At 39.6% G+C, this 15,456-nt stretch overlaps 1 protein-coding gene across 1 annotated transcript; it reads right to left on the bottom strand.

Moving 5' to 3' along the window:
- Nucleotides 1-2,658: 2,658 nt before the first annotated feature.
- LOC137640906 (piggyBac transposable element-derived protein 4-like) lies at nt 2,659-3,604 on the bottom strand. Its single transcript, XM_068373365.1, has 2 exons — nt 3,063-3,604; nt 2,659-2,770 (listed from the first exon to the last, which is right to left on the bottom strand). The coding sequence occupies exons 1-2, from the start codon at nt 3,572-3,574 to the stop codon at nt 2,659-2,661; spliced, it is 624 nt and encodes a 207-aa protein (XP_068229466.1). The 5' UTR covers nt 3,575-3,604.
- Nucleotides 3,605-15,456: the final 11,852 nt, after the last annotated feature.

Genomic DNA, 15,456 nt, shown 5'->3' with positions numbered 1-15,456 from the left:
ATACAGATATCCTGGATGAGGTTTCAAATCCCCGCCGGTCCGATATCATAGTCTTTGGGCAGTTCCTCCTGAGGCTCTGATCCCCAGGTCATTAAGCGAATCCAGACTTTAATGTAATTATATATTTGGCTTATTTGAAATATGAAAGAAACACGTTTAAATGTGCAAAATTTATCATTAATCGAATGCCAAGTCCCAAACCTACCAATTAGATACGATGGTGAAGATGGGTTGATTTCAATTCTAAGTACAGAAAACCAGAATTTGACAGGTATATGTATAGAAGAATTGTCATTGACTTTTATCTTTCTTCGTGGCCGAGTGGTATGGTCACTGGCATACAGATATCTTGGACGAGAGTTCAAATCCCCTCTGGTCCGATATCATAGTCTTTAGGCAGTTCCGCCTGGGGCTCTGATCCCCAGGTCGTTAAGAGAATCCAGACTTTAATATATTAATATATATGGCTTATTTAGAATATGAAAGAAACACGTTTAAATGTGCAAAAATTTATCATTAATCGAATGCCAAGTCCCAAACCTACCAATTAGCTACGATGGTGAAGATGGGTTGATTTCAATTCTAAGTACAGAAAACCAGAATTTGACAGGTATATGTATAAAAGAATGGTCATTGACTTTTATCTTTCTTCGTGGCCGAGTGGTATGGTCACTGGCATACAGATATCCTGGACGAGGGTTCAAATCCCCGCCGGTCCGATATCATAGTCTTTAGGCAGTTCCGCCTGGGGCTCTGATCCCCAGGTCGTTAAGAGAATCCAGACTTTAATGTATTAATATATATGGCTTATTTGAAATATGAAAGAAACACGTATAAATGTGCAAAAATTTATCATTAATCGAATGCCAATTCCCAAACCTACCAATTAGCTACGATGGTGAAGATGGGTTGATTTAATTTCTAAGTACAGAAAACCAGAATTTGACAGGTATATGTATAGAAGAATAGTCATTGACTTTTATCTTTCTTCGTGGCCGAGTGGTATGGTCACTGGCATACAGATATCCTGGACGAAGGTTGAAATCCCCGCTGGACCGATATCATAGTCTTTGGGAGGTTCCGCCTGGGGCTCTGATCCCCAGGTCGTGAAGAGAAACCAGACTTTAATGTATTAACCCTGGACAGGTAGCGTGGCCAAACCTGCCCGTAACAAGTAGGTGGTGTCATATGTGTTACACTCCCTTTCGGGGGGGTTAACGGGAGGATACCAATTTACAATTTTTTTTTTTTATAGTTTACTAGTTTGAAGAGTCTACTTTCTACTGGTGTAGGAGAAAAAAAAACTTTGAATATAAAATAACACTGTACTTACATAAATACGAAAATAAGTATAAAAATACAATTTTTCATAAATAACTTGCACTGGACACTTTAAAATAAAACAATGAACAAAAAACTACTTGGGTGCTGCAACTAGCGTCCTCTGTGCACAACTTGACGTAAAAAAATCGCCGATATCAGCAAAACTGCCAGATCTGTAAAGAAAAGAAAAAGCGGTTAATTTTTGTATACGCAAAATCACTACAAAATATTTGTGTGAAAGGAATGCTATATTTATAGTGGTAATACTTATTATATTTGGATGAATTTTTCCAAAAGTCATCTACAATGATCCCAGATGATTGCAAAACCTTAGGAATTATATATAGTTAATATAAACTGGGCAAAAGCTTAGTTCAAATGTAACACGTACCGTGCGCCATTGACATAAAAGAAAGGCATATCTAGAAAGAGTACTAATAATTGATGTGTATGCAATAAAATGGTAAATAAATAATCTATGATGACCCTAGATGACAGCAAAAAGGTTAAAAATTGTTTTTAGTAAGTATAAACGGGTAAGAAAAATAATTCGTGAAACTTACTACTTGTGTTGGCACTGGTCTCAGGTGTAGTTGACATGGGAGTTACAAACAGGCTTATGGCACTTGCCACACAAAAGCTTGGTCCTGACATTAGAAGAAGAAGGGCAGAGAGGGCATCTGTTGCGCTTCTCACTTCGTTTTGGAGTGTCTGGACTCTAGTCTTCGGGATCTTGTACCGCAAAAACAGAGCAAATGAGGTAAGTCAAGTCCCTCCGGAAGTACCTCTTGTTTGCGAGTCTTGAAAGTGCTGCATCACGGGCGAGTTCCATGGCCAATTCCGCAGAAAATTGCCTCCTGTTATACAAGGTGTTGTCAGGCAAATTTTGGTGGATAAAAAAGGAATTATTCACAACAAGATTGATAATCCCATAGAAGACACATACGGGCCACCTCCGGGTCTTCCTGCTGCAGGTCAGGGCAGAACATATCTGATCGAACGTGTCAACTCCTCCCTTTGTGGCATTATAAAACATGTGCATGTGACTTTTATGATCCTCAATAACTGTGGGATTGTGATGAACTGTGGAAAGAATCTGGATCCTTTTCGTCGGCTTGACACGGCACAAAACGGTGACCTTGTCCTTGTAATTATACGTGGCAACAGATTCGCCTAATTCCATGGGCGTTGACAGCAACACAGTAAGCAGGTACGGTTTTGGACGAATAGTACCAACTAAATGCATCCCACGTTCACGGAGAGCCTTGGCTAGTGGCAGGGAAGTAAACCAGTTGTCCGTCGTAACAATACGCCCAGCCTTCCTGAAGGGTCGGGTTAGCTCCAACGGAAGTATTCTCCCAAGGTAGTTCCCTTGCCCAGGTAGGGAATAGCATTGCACATGTAGAACGTGTCTGCATCACATGCCATAACTAACTTGATGCCATACCTAAGAGAAAAGAAAACGAAATAAAAGAAACAATAAATATAAAGAAAACAAAATAAAAGAAACAATAAATATAAAGAAAACAAAATAAAAGAAACAATAAATATAAAGAAAACAAAATAAAAGAAACAATAAATATAAAGAAAACAAAACTAGACCTATAAGATTTTTTAAAAAAATTGCATATATATAAAAAAAAAATAAAAATATTGCATATATATATATATATATATATATATATATATATATATATATATATATATATATATATATATAAATAAAACTTTTTACTTACTTTGCTGGTTTATTCAGGATGTACATCCTGAAACGGCACCGTCCCCTGAAGCCGAGGAGCTGCTCATCCACAGTGAGATGCCTACTGGGTTCATAGTTGGCAATGCAATTGGCAATGACCTGGTCCCAAAAATTCCTTATGGGAGCAAATTTGTCATGTGTCACACGCTCCTCCCTCGTGGCAATGCTGTCAAAACGTAGGGCCCTCTGAATAAAGGCGAAGTGGCGCTCACTCATGATGCTCCTGTAGAAGGGACATCCTAGAGACTTAGAGAACATCTCTTCCGCTGTCAGATGATTGTCCTTCCGTGCCCCTGTCATGATGAGGATCCCAAGGAAGGCACGTAACTCCATGAGGGTCACATCCTTGAAGGTGGGGTCATTTTGCCGCTTGTATTTGTTCCGTAGGGTTAGGATTTTGTCATTGGTGTGGATGACCACTTCTGCAAGCATTATATTTGTCAAAAATTTGTCAAACACTTCAGCAGGAGTCCTACACCCGAAGACAGCCATGGTAGGACCGGCACTGTCAAACTGGTCAATCTTCAAGATTGGTGGCATTGTTGGGTTTGGCTCTGAGTGCCACTTCCTGTTGTCCCTAGCCATGTAAGAGTTATCCGGCAATCTCTTCAATGCCACACCTTCTGCAGGGCAAAGAGGTCCTCTCCTCCTTTTCCTACTCCTCATCTCCACGGGACTAAGATGAGGCACAGGAACCGCAGGATACGCTGAAGAAGGCCCAGGAGACGCTGAAGAAGGCCCAGGATACACTGAAGAAGGCCCAGGATACGCTGAAGAAGGCCCAGGAGACGCTGAAGAAGGCACAGGAGATTCTGCAGGAGTCACAGGAACAACGGAAAGAAGACGAACTGGTGCGAGACAGCAAAATCATGTCTCTCTTCATGCGCTGTTTCCGCTATTTCAGCAGCCAAAAGTTGATCCTCGTTTTCCTCATGCAGCAAGGTTTCATTGTCGACCAGGTCGTCTTGGATAGTGTCTTCTTCAAAGGTAAGGGTCAAAGGCTCTTCTTCATCACTACTGACGAAAAGGAGCTCCAAAAAGTCCTCCTCCTTGAGATATTTCTTCGCCATGCTGAAAATCTGAAAACAGGAAAAAATAGAAAATTAGAAATTACCCTCAAAATCACATTCTTGCTGCTTTCAAAACCAAATGGCGATTGGTACAAGAACCTACACCATTCACTGATATGTTCCGATAGACACAATTACATTATTTCACTAAATAATACAGTAATGTAAAATACAAAATGTTTGCGTATGCGTGACATCCCCCTGTTACGGTAACGTGGTTGCTAATATGCAACAATTCCAACTTTGGATGCCGATATCTGACGAATGCGTTGGAGTAGAGAAGTGGCGAATGTTTCCTGCGATGAAGCTGGTGAGCAACTAACGGCTCCTGGGTAGACAGGCCAGAGCCTGCAAGGCGTCTATGCACAGAAACGAAAAAGCGACTTTTTGCGCCGCGTCCCGGCCAAATCCGACACCACTCTACCTATCCAGGGTTAATATATATGGCTTATATGAAATATGAAAGAAACACGTTTAAATGGGCAAATTTTTATAATTAATTGAATGCCAAGTCCCATACCTACCAATTAGATACGATGGTGAAGATGGGTTGATTTCGATTCTAAGTACAGAAAACCACAATTTGACAGGTATATGTATAGAAGAATTGTCATTGACTTTTATCTTTCTTCGTGTCCGAGTGGTATGGACACTGGCATACAGATATCCTGGATGAGGGTTCAAATCCCCGCTGGTCCGATATCATAGTCTTTGGGCAGTTCCGCCTGGGGCTCTGATCCCCAGGTCGTTAAGCGAATCCAGACTTTAATGTATTAATATATTTGGCTTATTTGAAATATGAAAGAAACACGTTTAAATATGCAAAAATTTATCATTAATCGAATGCCAAGTCCCAAACCTACCAATTAGCTACGATGGTGAAGATGGGTGGATTTCAATTCTAAGTACAGAAAACCAGAATTTGACATGTATATGTATAGAAGAATTGTCATTGACTTTTAGCTTTCTTCGTGGCCGAGTGGTATGGTCACTGGCATACAGATATCCTGGACGAGGGTTCAAATTCCCGCTTGTCCGATATCATAGTGTTTGGGCAGTTCAGCCTGGGGCTCTGATCCCCAGGTCATTAAGAGAATCCAGACTTTAATGTATTAATATATATGGCTTATTTGAAATATGAAAGAAACACGTTTAAATGTGCAAAAATTTATCATTAATCGAATGCCAAGTCCAAACCTACCAATTAGCTACGATGGTGAAGATGGGTTGATTTCAATTCTAAGTACAGAAAACCAGAATTTGACAGGTATATGTATAGAAGAATTGTCATTGACTTTTATCTTTCTTCGTGGCCGAGTGGTATGATCACTGGCATACAGATATCCTGGACGAGGGTTCAAATCCCTGATGGTCCGATATCATAGTCTTTGGGCTTTCCGCCTGGGGCTCTGATCCCCAGGTCATTAAGAGAATCCAGACTTTAATGTATTAATATATATGGCTTATTTGAAATATGAAAGAAACACGTTTAAATGTGCAAAAATTTATCATTAATCGAATGCCAAGTCCCAAACCTACCAATTAGCTACGATGGTGAAGATGGGTTGATTTCAATTCTAAGTACAGAAAACCAGGATTTGACAGGTATATGTATAGAAGAATTGTCATTGACTTTTATATTTCTTCGTGGCCGAGTGGTATGGTCACTGGCATACAGATATCCTGGACGAGGGTTCAAATCCACGCTGGTCCGATATCATAGTCTTTGGGTGGTTCCGCCTGGGGCTCTGATCCGCAGGTCGTTAAGAGAATCCAGACTTCATTGTATTAATATATATGGCTTATTTGAAGTATGAAAGAAACACGTTTAAATGTGCAAAAATTTATCATTAATTGAATGCCAATTCCCAAACCTACCAATTAGCTACGATGGTGAGGATGGGTTGATTTCAATTCTAAGTACAGATAACCAGAATTTGACAGGTATATGTATAGAAGAATTGTCATGGACTTTTATCTTTCTTCGTGGCTGAGTGGTATGGTCACTGGCATACAGATATCCTGGATGAGGTTTCAAATCCCCGCCGGTCCGATATCATAGTCTTTGGGCAGTTCCGCCTGAGGCTCTGATCCCCAGGTCATTAAGCGAATCCAGACTTTAATGTAATTATATATTTGGCTTATTTGAAATATGAAAGAAACACGTTTAAATGTGCAAAATTTATCATTAATCGAATGCCAAGTCCCAAACCTACCAATTAGATACGATGGTGAAGATGGGTTGATTTCAATTCTAAGTAGAGAAAACCAGAATTTGACAGGTATATGTATAGAAGAATTGTCATTGACTTTTATCTTTCTTCGTGGCCGAGTGGTATGGTCACTGGCATACAGATATCTTGGACGAGAGTTCAAATCCCCTCTGGTCCGATATCATAGTCTTTAGGCAGTTCCGCCTGGGGCTCTGATCCCCAGGTCGTTAAGAGAATCCAGACTTTAATATATTAATATATATGGCTTATTTAGAATATGAAAGAAACACGTTTAAATGTGCAAAAATTTATCATTAATCGAATGCCAAGTCCCAAACCTACCAATTAGCTACGATGGTGAAGATGGGTTGATTTCAATTCTAAGTACAGAAAACCAGAATTTGACAGGTATATGTATAAAAGAATGGTCATTGACTTTTATCTTTCTTCGTGGCCGAGTGGTATGGTCACTGGCATACAGATATCCTGGACGAGGGTTCAAATCCCCGCTGGTCCGATATCATAGTCTTTAGGCAGTTCCGGCTGGGGCTCTGACCCCAGGTCGTTAAGAGAATCCAGACTTTAATGTATTAATATATATGGCTTATTTGAAAAATGAAAGAAACACGTATAAATGTGCAAAAATTTATCATTAATCGAATGCCAATTCCCAAACCTACCAATTAGCTACGATGGTGAAGATGGGTTGATTTAATTTCTAAGTACAGAAAACCAGAATTTGACAGGTATATGTATAGAAGAATTGTCATTGACTTTTATCTTTCTTCGTGGCCGAGTGGTATGGTCACTGGCATACAGATATCCTGGACGAAGGTTGAAATCCCCGCTGGTCCGATATCATAGTCTTTGGGAGGTTCCGCCTGGGGCTCTGATCCCCAGGTCGTTAAGAGAATCCAGACTTTAATGTATTAACCCTGGACAGGTAGCGTGGCCAAACCCGCCCGTAACAGGTAGGTGGTGTCATATGTGTTACACTCCCTTTCGGGGGGGTTAACGGGAGGATACCAATTTACAATTTTTTTTTCTTTTTATAGTTTACTAGTTTAAAGAGTCTACTTTCTACTGGTGTAGGAGAAAAAAAAACTTTGAATATAAAATAACACTGTACTTACATAAATACGAAAATAAGTATAAAAATACAATTTTTCATAAATAACTTGCACTGGACACTTTAAAATAAAACAATGAACAAAAAACTACTTGGGTGCTGCAACTAGCGTCCTCTGTGCACAACTTGACGTAAAAAAATCGCCGATATCAGCAAAACTGCCAGATCTGTAAAGAAAAGAAAAAGCGGTTAATTTTTGTATACGCAAAATCACTACAAAATATTTGTGTGAAAGGAATGCTATATTTATAGTGGTAATACTTATTATATTTGGATGAATTTTTCCAAAAGTCATCTACAATGATCCCAGATGATTGCAGAACCTTAGGAATTATATATAGTTAATATAAACTGGGCAAAAGCTTAGTTCAAATGTAACACGTACCGTGCGCCATTGACATAAAAGAAAGGCATATCTAGAAAGAGTACTAATAATTGATGTATATGTAATAAAATGGTAAATAAATAATCTATGATGACCCTAGATGACAGCAAAAAGGTTAAAAATTGTTTTTAGTAAGTATAAACGGGTAAGAAAAATAATTCGTGAAACTTACTACTTGAGTTGGCACTGGTCTCAGGTGTAGTTGACATGGGAGTTACAAACAGGCTTATGGCACTTGCCACACAAAAGCTTGGTCCTGACATTAGAAGAAGAAGGGCAGAGAGGGCATCTGTTGCGCTTCTCACTTCGTTTAGGAGTGTCTGGACTCTAGTCTTCGGGATCTTGTACCGCAAAAACAGAGCAAATGAGGTAAGTCAAGTCCCTCCGGAAGTACCTCTTGTTTGCGAGTCTTGAAAGTGCTGCATCACGGGCGAGTTCCATGGCCAATTCCGCAGAAAATTGCCTCCTGTTATACAAGGTGTTGTCAGGCAAATTTTGGTGGATAAAAAAGGAATTATTCACAACAAGATTGATAATCCTGCTGCAGGTCAGGGCAGAACATATCTGATCGAACGTGTCAACTCCTCCCTTTGTGGCATTATAAAACATGTGCATGTGACTTTTATGATCCTCAATAACTGTGGGATTGTGATGAACTGTGGAAAGAATCTGGATCCTTTTCGTCGGCTTGACACGGCACAAAACGGTGACCTTGTCCTTGTAATTATACGTGGCAACAGATTCGCCTAATTCCATGGGCGTTGACAGCAACACAGTAGGCAGGTACGGTTTTGGACGAATAGTACCAACTAAATGCCTCCCACGTTCACGGAGAGCCTTAGCTAGTGGCAGGGAAGTAAACCAGTTGTCCGTCGTAACAATACGCCCAGCCTTCCTGAAGGGTCGGGTTAGCTCCAACGTGAAGTATTCTCCCAAGTGCGTACTTGTATTGGTAGTTCCCTTGCCCAGGTAGGGAATAGCATTGCACATGTAGAACGTGTCTGCATCACATGCCATAACTAACTTGATGCCATACCTAAGAGAAAAGAAAACGAAATAAAAGAAACAATAAATATAAAGAAAACAAAATAAAAGAAACAATAAATATAAAGAAAACAAAATAAAAGAAACAATAAATATAAAGAAAACAAAATAAAAGAAACAATTAATATAAAGAAAACAAAACTAGACCTATAAGATTTTTAAAAAAATTGCATATATATCAAAAAAATTAAAAATATTGCATATATATCTATCTATCATATATATATATATATATATATATATATATATATATATATATATATATATATATATATATATATATATATATATATATATATATATATATATATATATATATATATATATATATATATATATATATATAAATGAATAAAACTTTTTACTTACTTTGCTGGTTTATTCAGGATGTACATCCTGAAACGGCACCGTCCCCTGAAGCCGAGGAGCTGCTCATCCACAGTGAGATGCCCACTGGGTTCATAGTTGGCAATGCAATTGGCAATGACCTGGTCCCAAAAATTCCTTATGGGAGCAAATTTGTCATGTGTCACACGCTCCTCCCTCGTGGCAATGCTGTCAAAACGTAGGGCCCTCTGAATAAAGGCGAAGTGGCGCTCACTCATGATGCTCCTGTAGAAGGGACATCCTAGAGACTTAGAGAACATCTCTTCCGCTGTCAGATGATTGTCCTTCCGTGCCCCTGTCATGATGAGGATCCCAAGGAAGGCACGTAACTCCATGAGGGTCACATCCTTGAAGGTGGGGTAATTTTGCCGCTTGTATTTGTTCCGTAGGGTTAGGATTTTGTCATTGGTGTGGATGACCACTTCTGCAAGCATTATATTTGTCAAAAATTTGTCAAACACTTCAGCAGGAGTCCTACACCCGAAGACAGCCATGGTAGGACTGGCACTGTCAAACTGGTCAATCTTCAAGATTGGTGGCATTGTTGGGTTTGGCTCTGAGTGCCACTTCCTGTTGTCCCTAGCCATGTAAGAGTTATCCGGCAATCTCTTCAATGCCACACCTTCTGCAGGGCAAAGAGGTCCTCTCCTCCTTTTCCTACTCCTCATCTCCACGGGACTAAGATGAGGCACAGGAACCGCAGGATACGCTGAAGAAGGCCCAGGAGACGCTGAAGAAGGCCCAGGATACACTGAAGAAGGCCCAGGATACGCTGAAGAAGGCCCAGGAGACGCTGAAGAAGGCACAGGAGATTCTGCAGGAGTCACAGGAACAACGGAAAGAAGACGAACTGGTGCGAGACAGCAAAATCATGTCTCTCTTCATGCGCTGTTTCCGCTACTTCAGCAGCCAAAAGTTGATCCTCGTTTTCCTCATGCAGCAAGGTTTCATTGTCGACCAGGTCGTCTTGGATAGTGTCTTCTTCAAAGGTAAGGGTCAAGGGCTCTTCTTCATCACTACTGACGAAAAGGAGCTCCAAAAAGTCCTCCTCCTTGAGATATTTCTTCGCCATGCTGAAAATCTGAAAACAGGAAAAAATAGAAAATTAGAAATTACCCTCAAAATCACATTCTTGCTGCTTTCAAAACCAAATGGCGATTGGTACAAGAACCTACACCATTCACTGATATGTTCCGATAGACACAATTACATTATTTCACTAAATAATAATACAGTAATGTAAAATACAAAATGTTTGCGTATGCGTGACATGCCCCTGTTACGGTAACGTGGTTGCTAATATGCAACAATTCCAACTTTGGATGCCGATATCTGACGAATGCGTTGGAGTAGAGAAGTGGCGAATGTTTCCTGCGATGAAGCTGGTGAGCAACTAACGGCTCCTGGGTAGACAGGCCAGAGCCTGCAAGGCGTCTATGCGCAGAAACGAAAAAGCGAGTTTTTGCACCGCGTCCCGGCCAAATCCGACACCACTCTACCTATCCAGGGTTAATATATATGGCTTATTTGAAATATGAAAGAAACACGTTTAAATGGGCAAATTTTTATAATTAATTGAATGCCAAGTCCCAAACCTACCAATTAGATACGATGGTGAAGATGGGTTGATTTCAATTCTAAGTACAGAAAACCAGAATTTGACAGGTATATGTATAGAAGAATTGTCATTGACTTTTATCTTTCTTCGTGTCCGAGTGGTATGGACACTGGCATACAGATATCCTGGATGAGGGTTCGAATCCCCACTGGTCCGATATCAGAGTCTTTGGGCAGTTCCGCCTGGGGCTCTGATCCCCAGGTCGTTAAGCGAATCCAGACTTTAATGTATTAATATATTTGGCTTATTTGAAATATGAAAGAAACACGTTTAAATGTGCAAAAATTTATCATTAATCGAATGCCAAGTCCCAAACCTGCCAATTAGCTACGATGGTGAGGATGGGTTGATTTCGATTCTAAGTACAGAAAACCAGAATTTGACTGGTATATGTATAGAAGAATTGTCATTGACTTTTATCTTTCTTCGTGGCCGAGTGGTATGGTCACTGGCATACAGATATCCTGGACGAGAGGTCAAATCCCCGCTGGTCCGATATCAGATCTTTAGGTGGTTCCGCCTGGGGCTCTGATCCCCAAGTCATTAAGAGAATCCAGACTTTAATGTATTAATATATATGGCTTATTTGAAATATTAAAGAAACACGTTTAAATGTGCAAAAATTTATCATTAATCGAATGCCAAGTCCCAAACCTACCAATTAGCTACGATGGTGAAGATGGGTTGATTTCAATTCTAAGTACAGAAAACCAGAATTTGACAGGTATATGTATAGAAGAATTGTCATTGACTTTTATCTTTCTTCGTGGCCGAGTGGTATGCTCACTGGCATACAGATATCCTGGACGAGGGTTCAAATCCCCGCTGGTCTGATATCAGAGTGTTTGGGCGGTTCCGCCTGGGGCTCTGATCCACAGGTCGTTAAGATAATCCAGACTTTAATGTATTAATATATATGGCTTATATGAAACATGAAAGAAACACGTTTAAATGTGCAGAAATATATCATTAATCGAATGCCAAGTCCTAAACCTACCAATTAGCTAAGATGGTGAAGATGGGTTGATTTCAATTCTAAGTACAGAAAACCAGAATTTGACATGTATATGTATAGAAGAATTGTCATTGACTTTTATCTTTCATCTTGGCCGAGTGGTATGGTCACTGGCATACAGATATCCTGGACGAGGGTTCAAATCCCCGCTGGTCCGATATCAGAGTCTTTGGGCGGTTCCGCCTGGGGCTCTGATCCCCAGGTCGTTAAGAGAATCCAGACTTTAATGTATTAATATTTATGGCTTATTTGAAATATAAAAGAAACACGTTTAGATATGCAAAAATTTATCATTAATCGAATGCCAAGTCCCAAACCTACCAATTAGCTACGATGGTGAGGATGGGTTGATTTCAATTCTAAGTACAGAAAACCAGAATTTGACAGGTATATGTATAGAAGAATTGTCATTGACTTTTATCTTTCTTCGTGGCCGAGTGGTATGGTCACTGACATACAGATATCATGGACGAGGGTTCAAATCCCCGCTAGTCCGATATCAGAGTCTTTGGGCGGTTCCGGCTGGGGCTATGATCCCCAGGTCGTTAAGAGAATCCAGACTTTAATGTATTATTATATAAGGCTTATTTGGAGTATGAAAGAAACACGTTTAAATGTGCAAAAATTTATCATTAATCAAATGCCAAGTCCCTAACCTACCAATTAGCTACGATGGTGAAGATGGGTTGATTTCAATTTTAAGTACAGAAAACCATAATTTGACAGGTATATGTATAGAAGAATTGTCATTGACTTTTATATTTCTTCGTGGCCGAGTGCTATGGTCACTGACATACAGATATCCTGGACTAGGGTTCAAATCCCCACTGGTCCGAAATCATAGTCTTTGGGCGTTTCCGCCTGGGGCTCTGATCCCCAGGTCGTTAAGAGAATCCAGACTTTAATGTATTAATATATATGGCTTATTTTAAATATGAAAGAAACACGTTTAAATGTGCAAAAATTTATCATTAATCGAATGCCAAGTCCCAAACCTACTAATTAGCTACGATGGTGAAGATGGGTTGATTTCAATTCTAAGTACAGAAAACCAGAATTTGACAGGTATATGTATAGAAGAATTGTCATTGACTTTTATCTTTCTTCGTGTCCGAGTGGTATGGACACTGGCATACAGATATCCTGGATGAGGGTTCGAATCCCCACTGGTCCGAAATCATAGTCTTTGGGCGTTTCCGCCTGGGGCTCTGATCCCCAGGTCGTTAAGAGAATCCAGACTTTAATGTATTAATATATATGGCTTATTTTAAATATGAAAGAAACACGTTTAAATGTGCAAAAATTTATCATTAATCGAATGCCAAGTCCCAAACCTACTAATTAGCTACGATGGTGAAGATGGGTTGATTTCAATTCTAAGTACAGAAAACCAGAATTTGACAGTTATATGTATAGAATAATTGTCATTGACTCTTATCTTTCTTCGTGGCCGAGTGGTACAGTCACTGGCATACAGATATCCTGGACGAGGGTTCAAATCCCCGCTGGTCCGATATCATAGTTTTTGGTCGTTTCCGCCTGGGGTTCTGATCCCCAGGTCGTTAAGAGAATCCAGACTTTAATGTATTAATATATATGGCTTATTTAAAATATGAAAGAAACACGTTTAAATGTGCAAAATTTATCATTAATTGAATGCCAAGTTCCAAACCTACCAATTAAATACGATGGTGAAGATGGGTTGATTTCAATTCTAAGTACAGAAAACCAGAATTTGACAGGTATATGTATAGAAGAATTGTCATTGACTTTAATCTTTCTTCGTGGCCGAGTGGTATGGACACTGGCATACAGATATCCTGGATGAGGGTTCAAATCCCAGCTGGTCCGATATCATAGTCTTTGGGCAGTTCCGCCTGGGGCTCTGATCCCCAGTTCGTTAAGCGAATCCAGACTTTAATGTATTAATATATTTGGCTTATTTGAAATATGAACGAAACACGTTTAAATTTGCAAAAATTTATCATTAATCGAATGCCAAGTCCCAAACCTACCAATTAGCTACGATGGGGAAGATGGGTTGATTTCAATTCTAAGTACAGAAAACCAGACTTTGACAGGTATGTGTATAGAAGAATTGTCATTGACTTTTATCTTTTTTCGTGGCCGAGTGGTATGGTCACTGGCATACAGATATCCTGGACAAGGGTTCAAATCCCCGCTGGTCCGATATCATAGTCTTTGGGTGGATCTGCCTAGGGCTCTGATCCCCAGGTCGTTAAGAAAATCCAGACTTTAATGTATTAATATATATGGCTTATTTGAAATTTGAAAGAAACAGGTTAAATGTGCAGAAATATATCATTAATCAAATGACAAGTCCCAAACCTACCAATTAGCTACGATGGTGGGGATTGGTTGATTTCAATTCTAAGTACAGAAAACCAGAATTTGACAGGTATATGTATAGAAGAATTGTCATTGACTTTTATCTTTCTTCATGGCCAAGTGGTATGGTCACTGCATACAGATATCCTGGACGAGGGTTCAAATCCCCGCTGGTCCGATATCAGAGTCTTTGGGCGGTTCCGCCTGGGGCTCTGATCACCAGGTCGTTAAGAGAATCCAGACTTTAATGTATTAATATATATGGCTTATTTATAATATGAAAGAAACACATTTAAATGTGCAAAAATTTATCATTAAACGAATGCCAAGTCCCAAACCTACCCATTAGCTACGATGGTGAAGATGGGTTGATTTCAATTCTAAGTATAGAAAACCAGAATTTGACAGGTATATGTATAAAAGAATGGTCATTGACTTTTATCTTTCTTCGTGGCCGAGTGGTATGGACACTGGCATACAGATATCCTGGATGAGGGTTCAAATCCCCGCTGGTCCGATATCATAGTCTTTGGGCAGTTCCGCCTGGGGCTCTGATCCCCAGGTCGTTAAGCGAATCCAGACTTTAATGTATTAATATATATGGCTTATTTGAAATATGAAAGAAACACGTTTAATTGTGCAAAAATTTATCATCAACCGAATGCCAAGTCCCAAACCCACCAATTAGCTACGATGGTGAGGATGGGTTGATTTCAATTCTAAGTACAGAAAACCAGAATTTGACAGGTATATGTATAGAAGAATTGTCATTGACTTTTATCTTTCTTCGTGGCCGAGTGGTATGCTCATTGGCATACAGATATCCTGGACGAGAGTTCAAATCCCCGCTGGTCCGATATCATAGTCCTTAAACGGTTCCGCCTGGGGCTCTGATCCCCAGGTCGTTAAGAGAATCCAGACTTTAATGTATTAATATATAAGGCTTATTTGAAATATGAAAGAAACACATTTAAATGTGCAAGAATTTATCATTAATTAAATGCCAAGTTTCAAACCTACCAATTAGCTACGATGGTGAGGATTGGTTGATTTCAATTCTAAGTACAGAAAACCAGAATTTGACAGGTATATGTATAGAAGAATTGTCATTGACTTTTATCGTTCTTCGTGGCCGAGTGGTATGGTCACTTTCATACAGATATC

This window comes from Palaemon carinicauda, chromosome 5 (genome assembly GCF_036898095.1).
Source record: "Palaemon carinicauda isolate YSFRI2023 chromosome 5, ASM3689809v2, whole genome shotgun sequence".
NCBI classification, from domain to species: Eukaryota; Metazoa; Arthropoda; class Malacostraca; order Decapoda; family Palaemonidae; genus Palaemon; species Palaemon carinicauda.
The sequence above is the reverse complement of the archived record's forward strand: the minus strand, read 5'-3'. Positions and strand labels throughout refer to the sequence as shown.

What these genes read in the sequence shown, in the direction of transcription:
- LOC137640906 (XM_068373365.1), bottom strand. Translation starts at nt 3,574, where the DNA reads ATGGCTGTCTTCGGGTGTAGGACTCCTGCTGAAGTGTTTGACAAATTT. An exon ending in ATCCTGAATAAACCAGCAAA is followed by an intron (nt 2,771 to 3,062) that starts GTAAGTAAAAAG and finishes CTTTTCTCTTAG; the next exon opens with GTATGGCATCAAGTTAGTTA.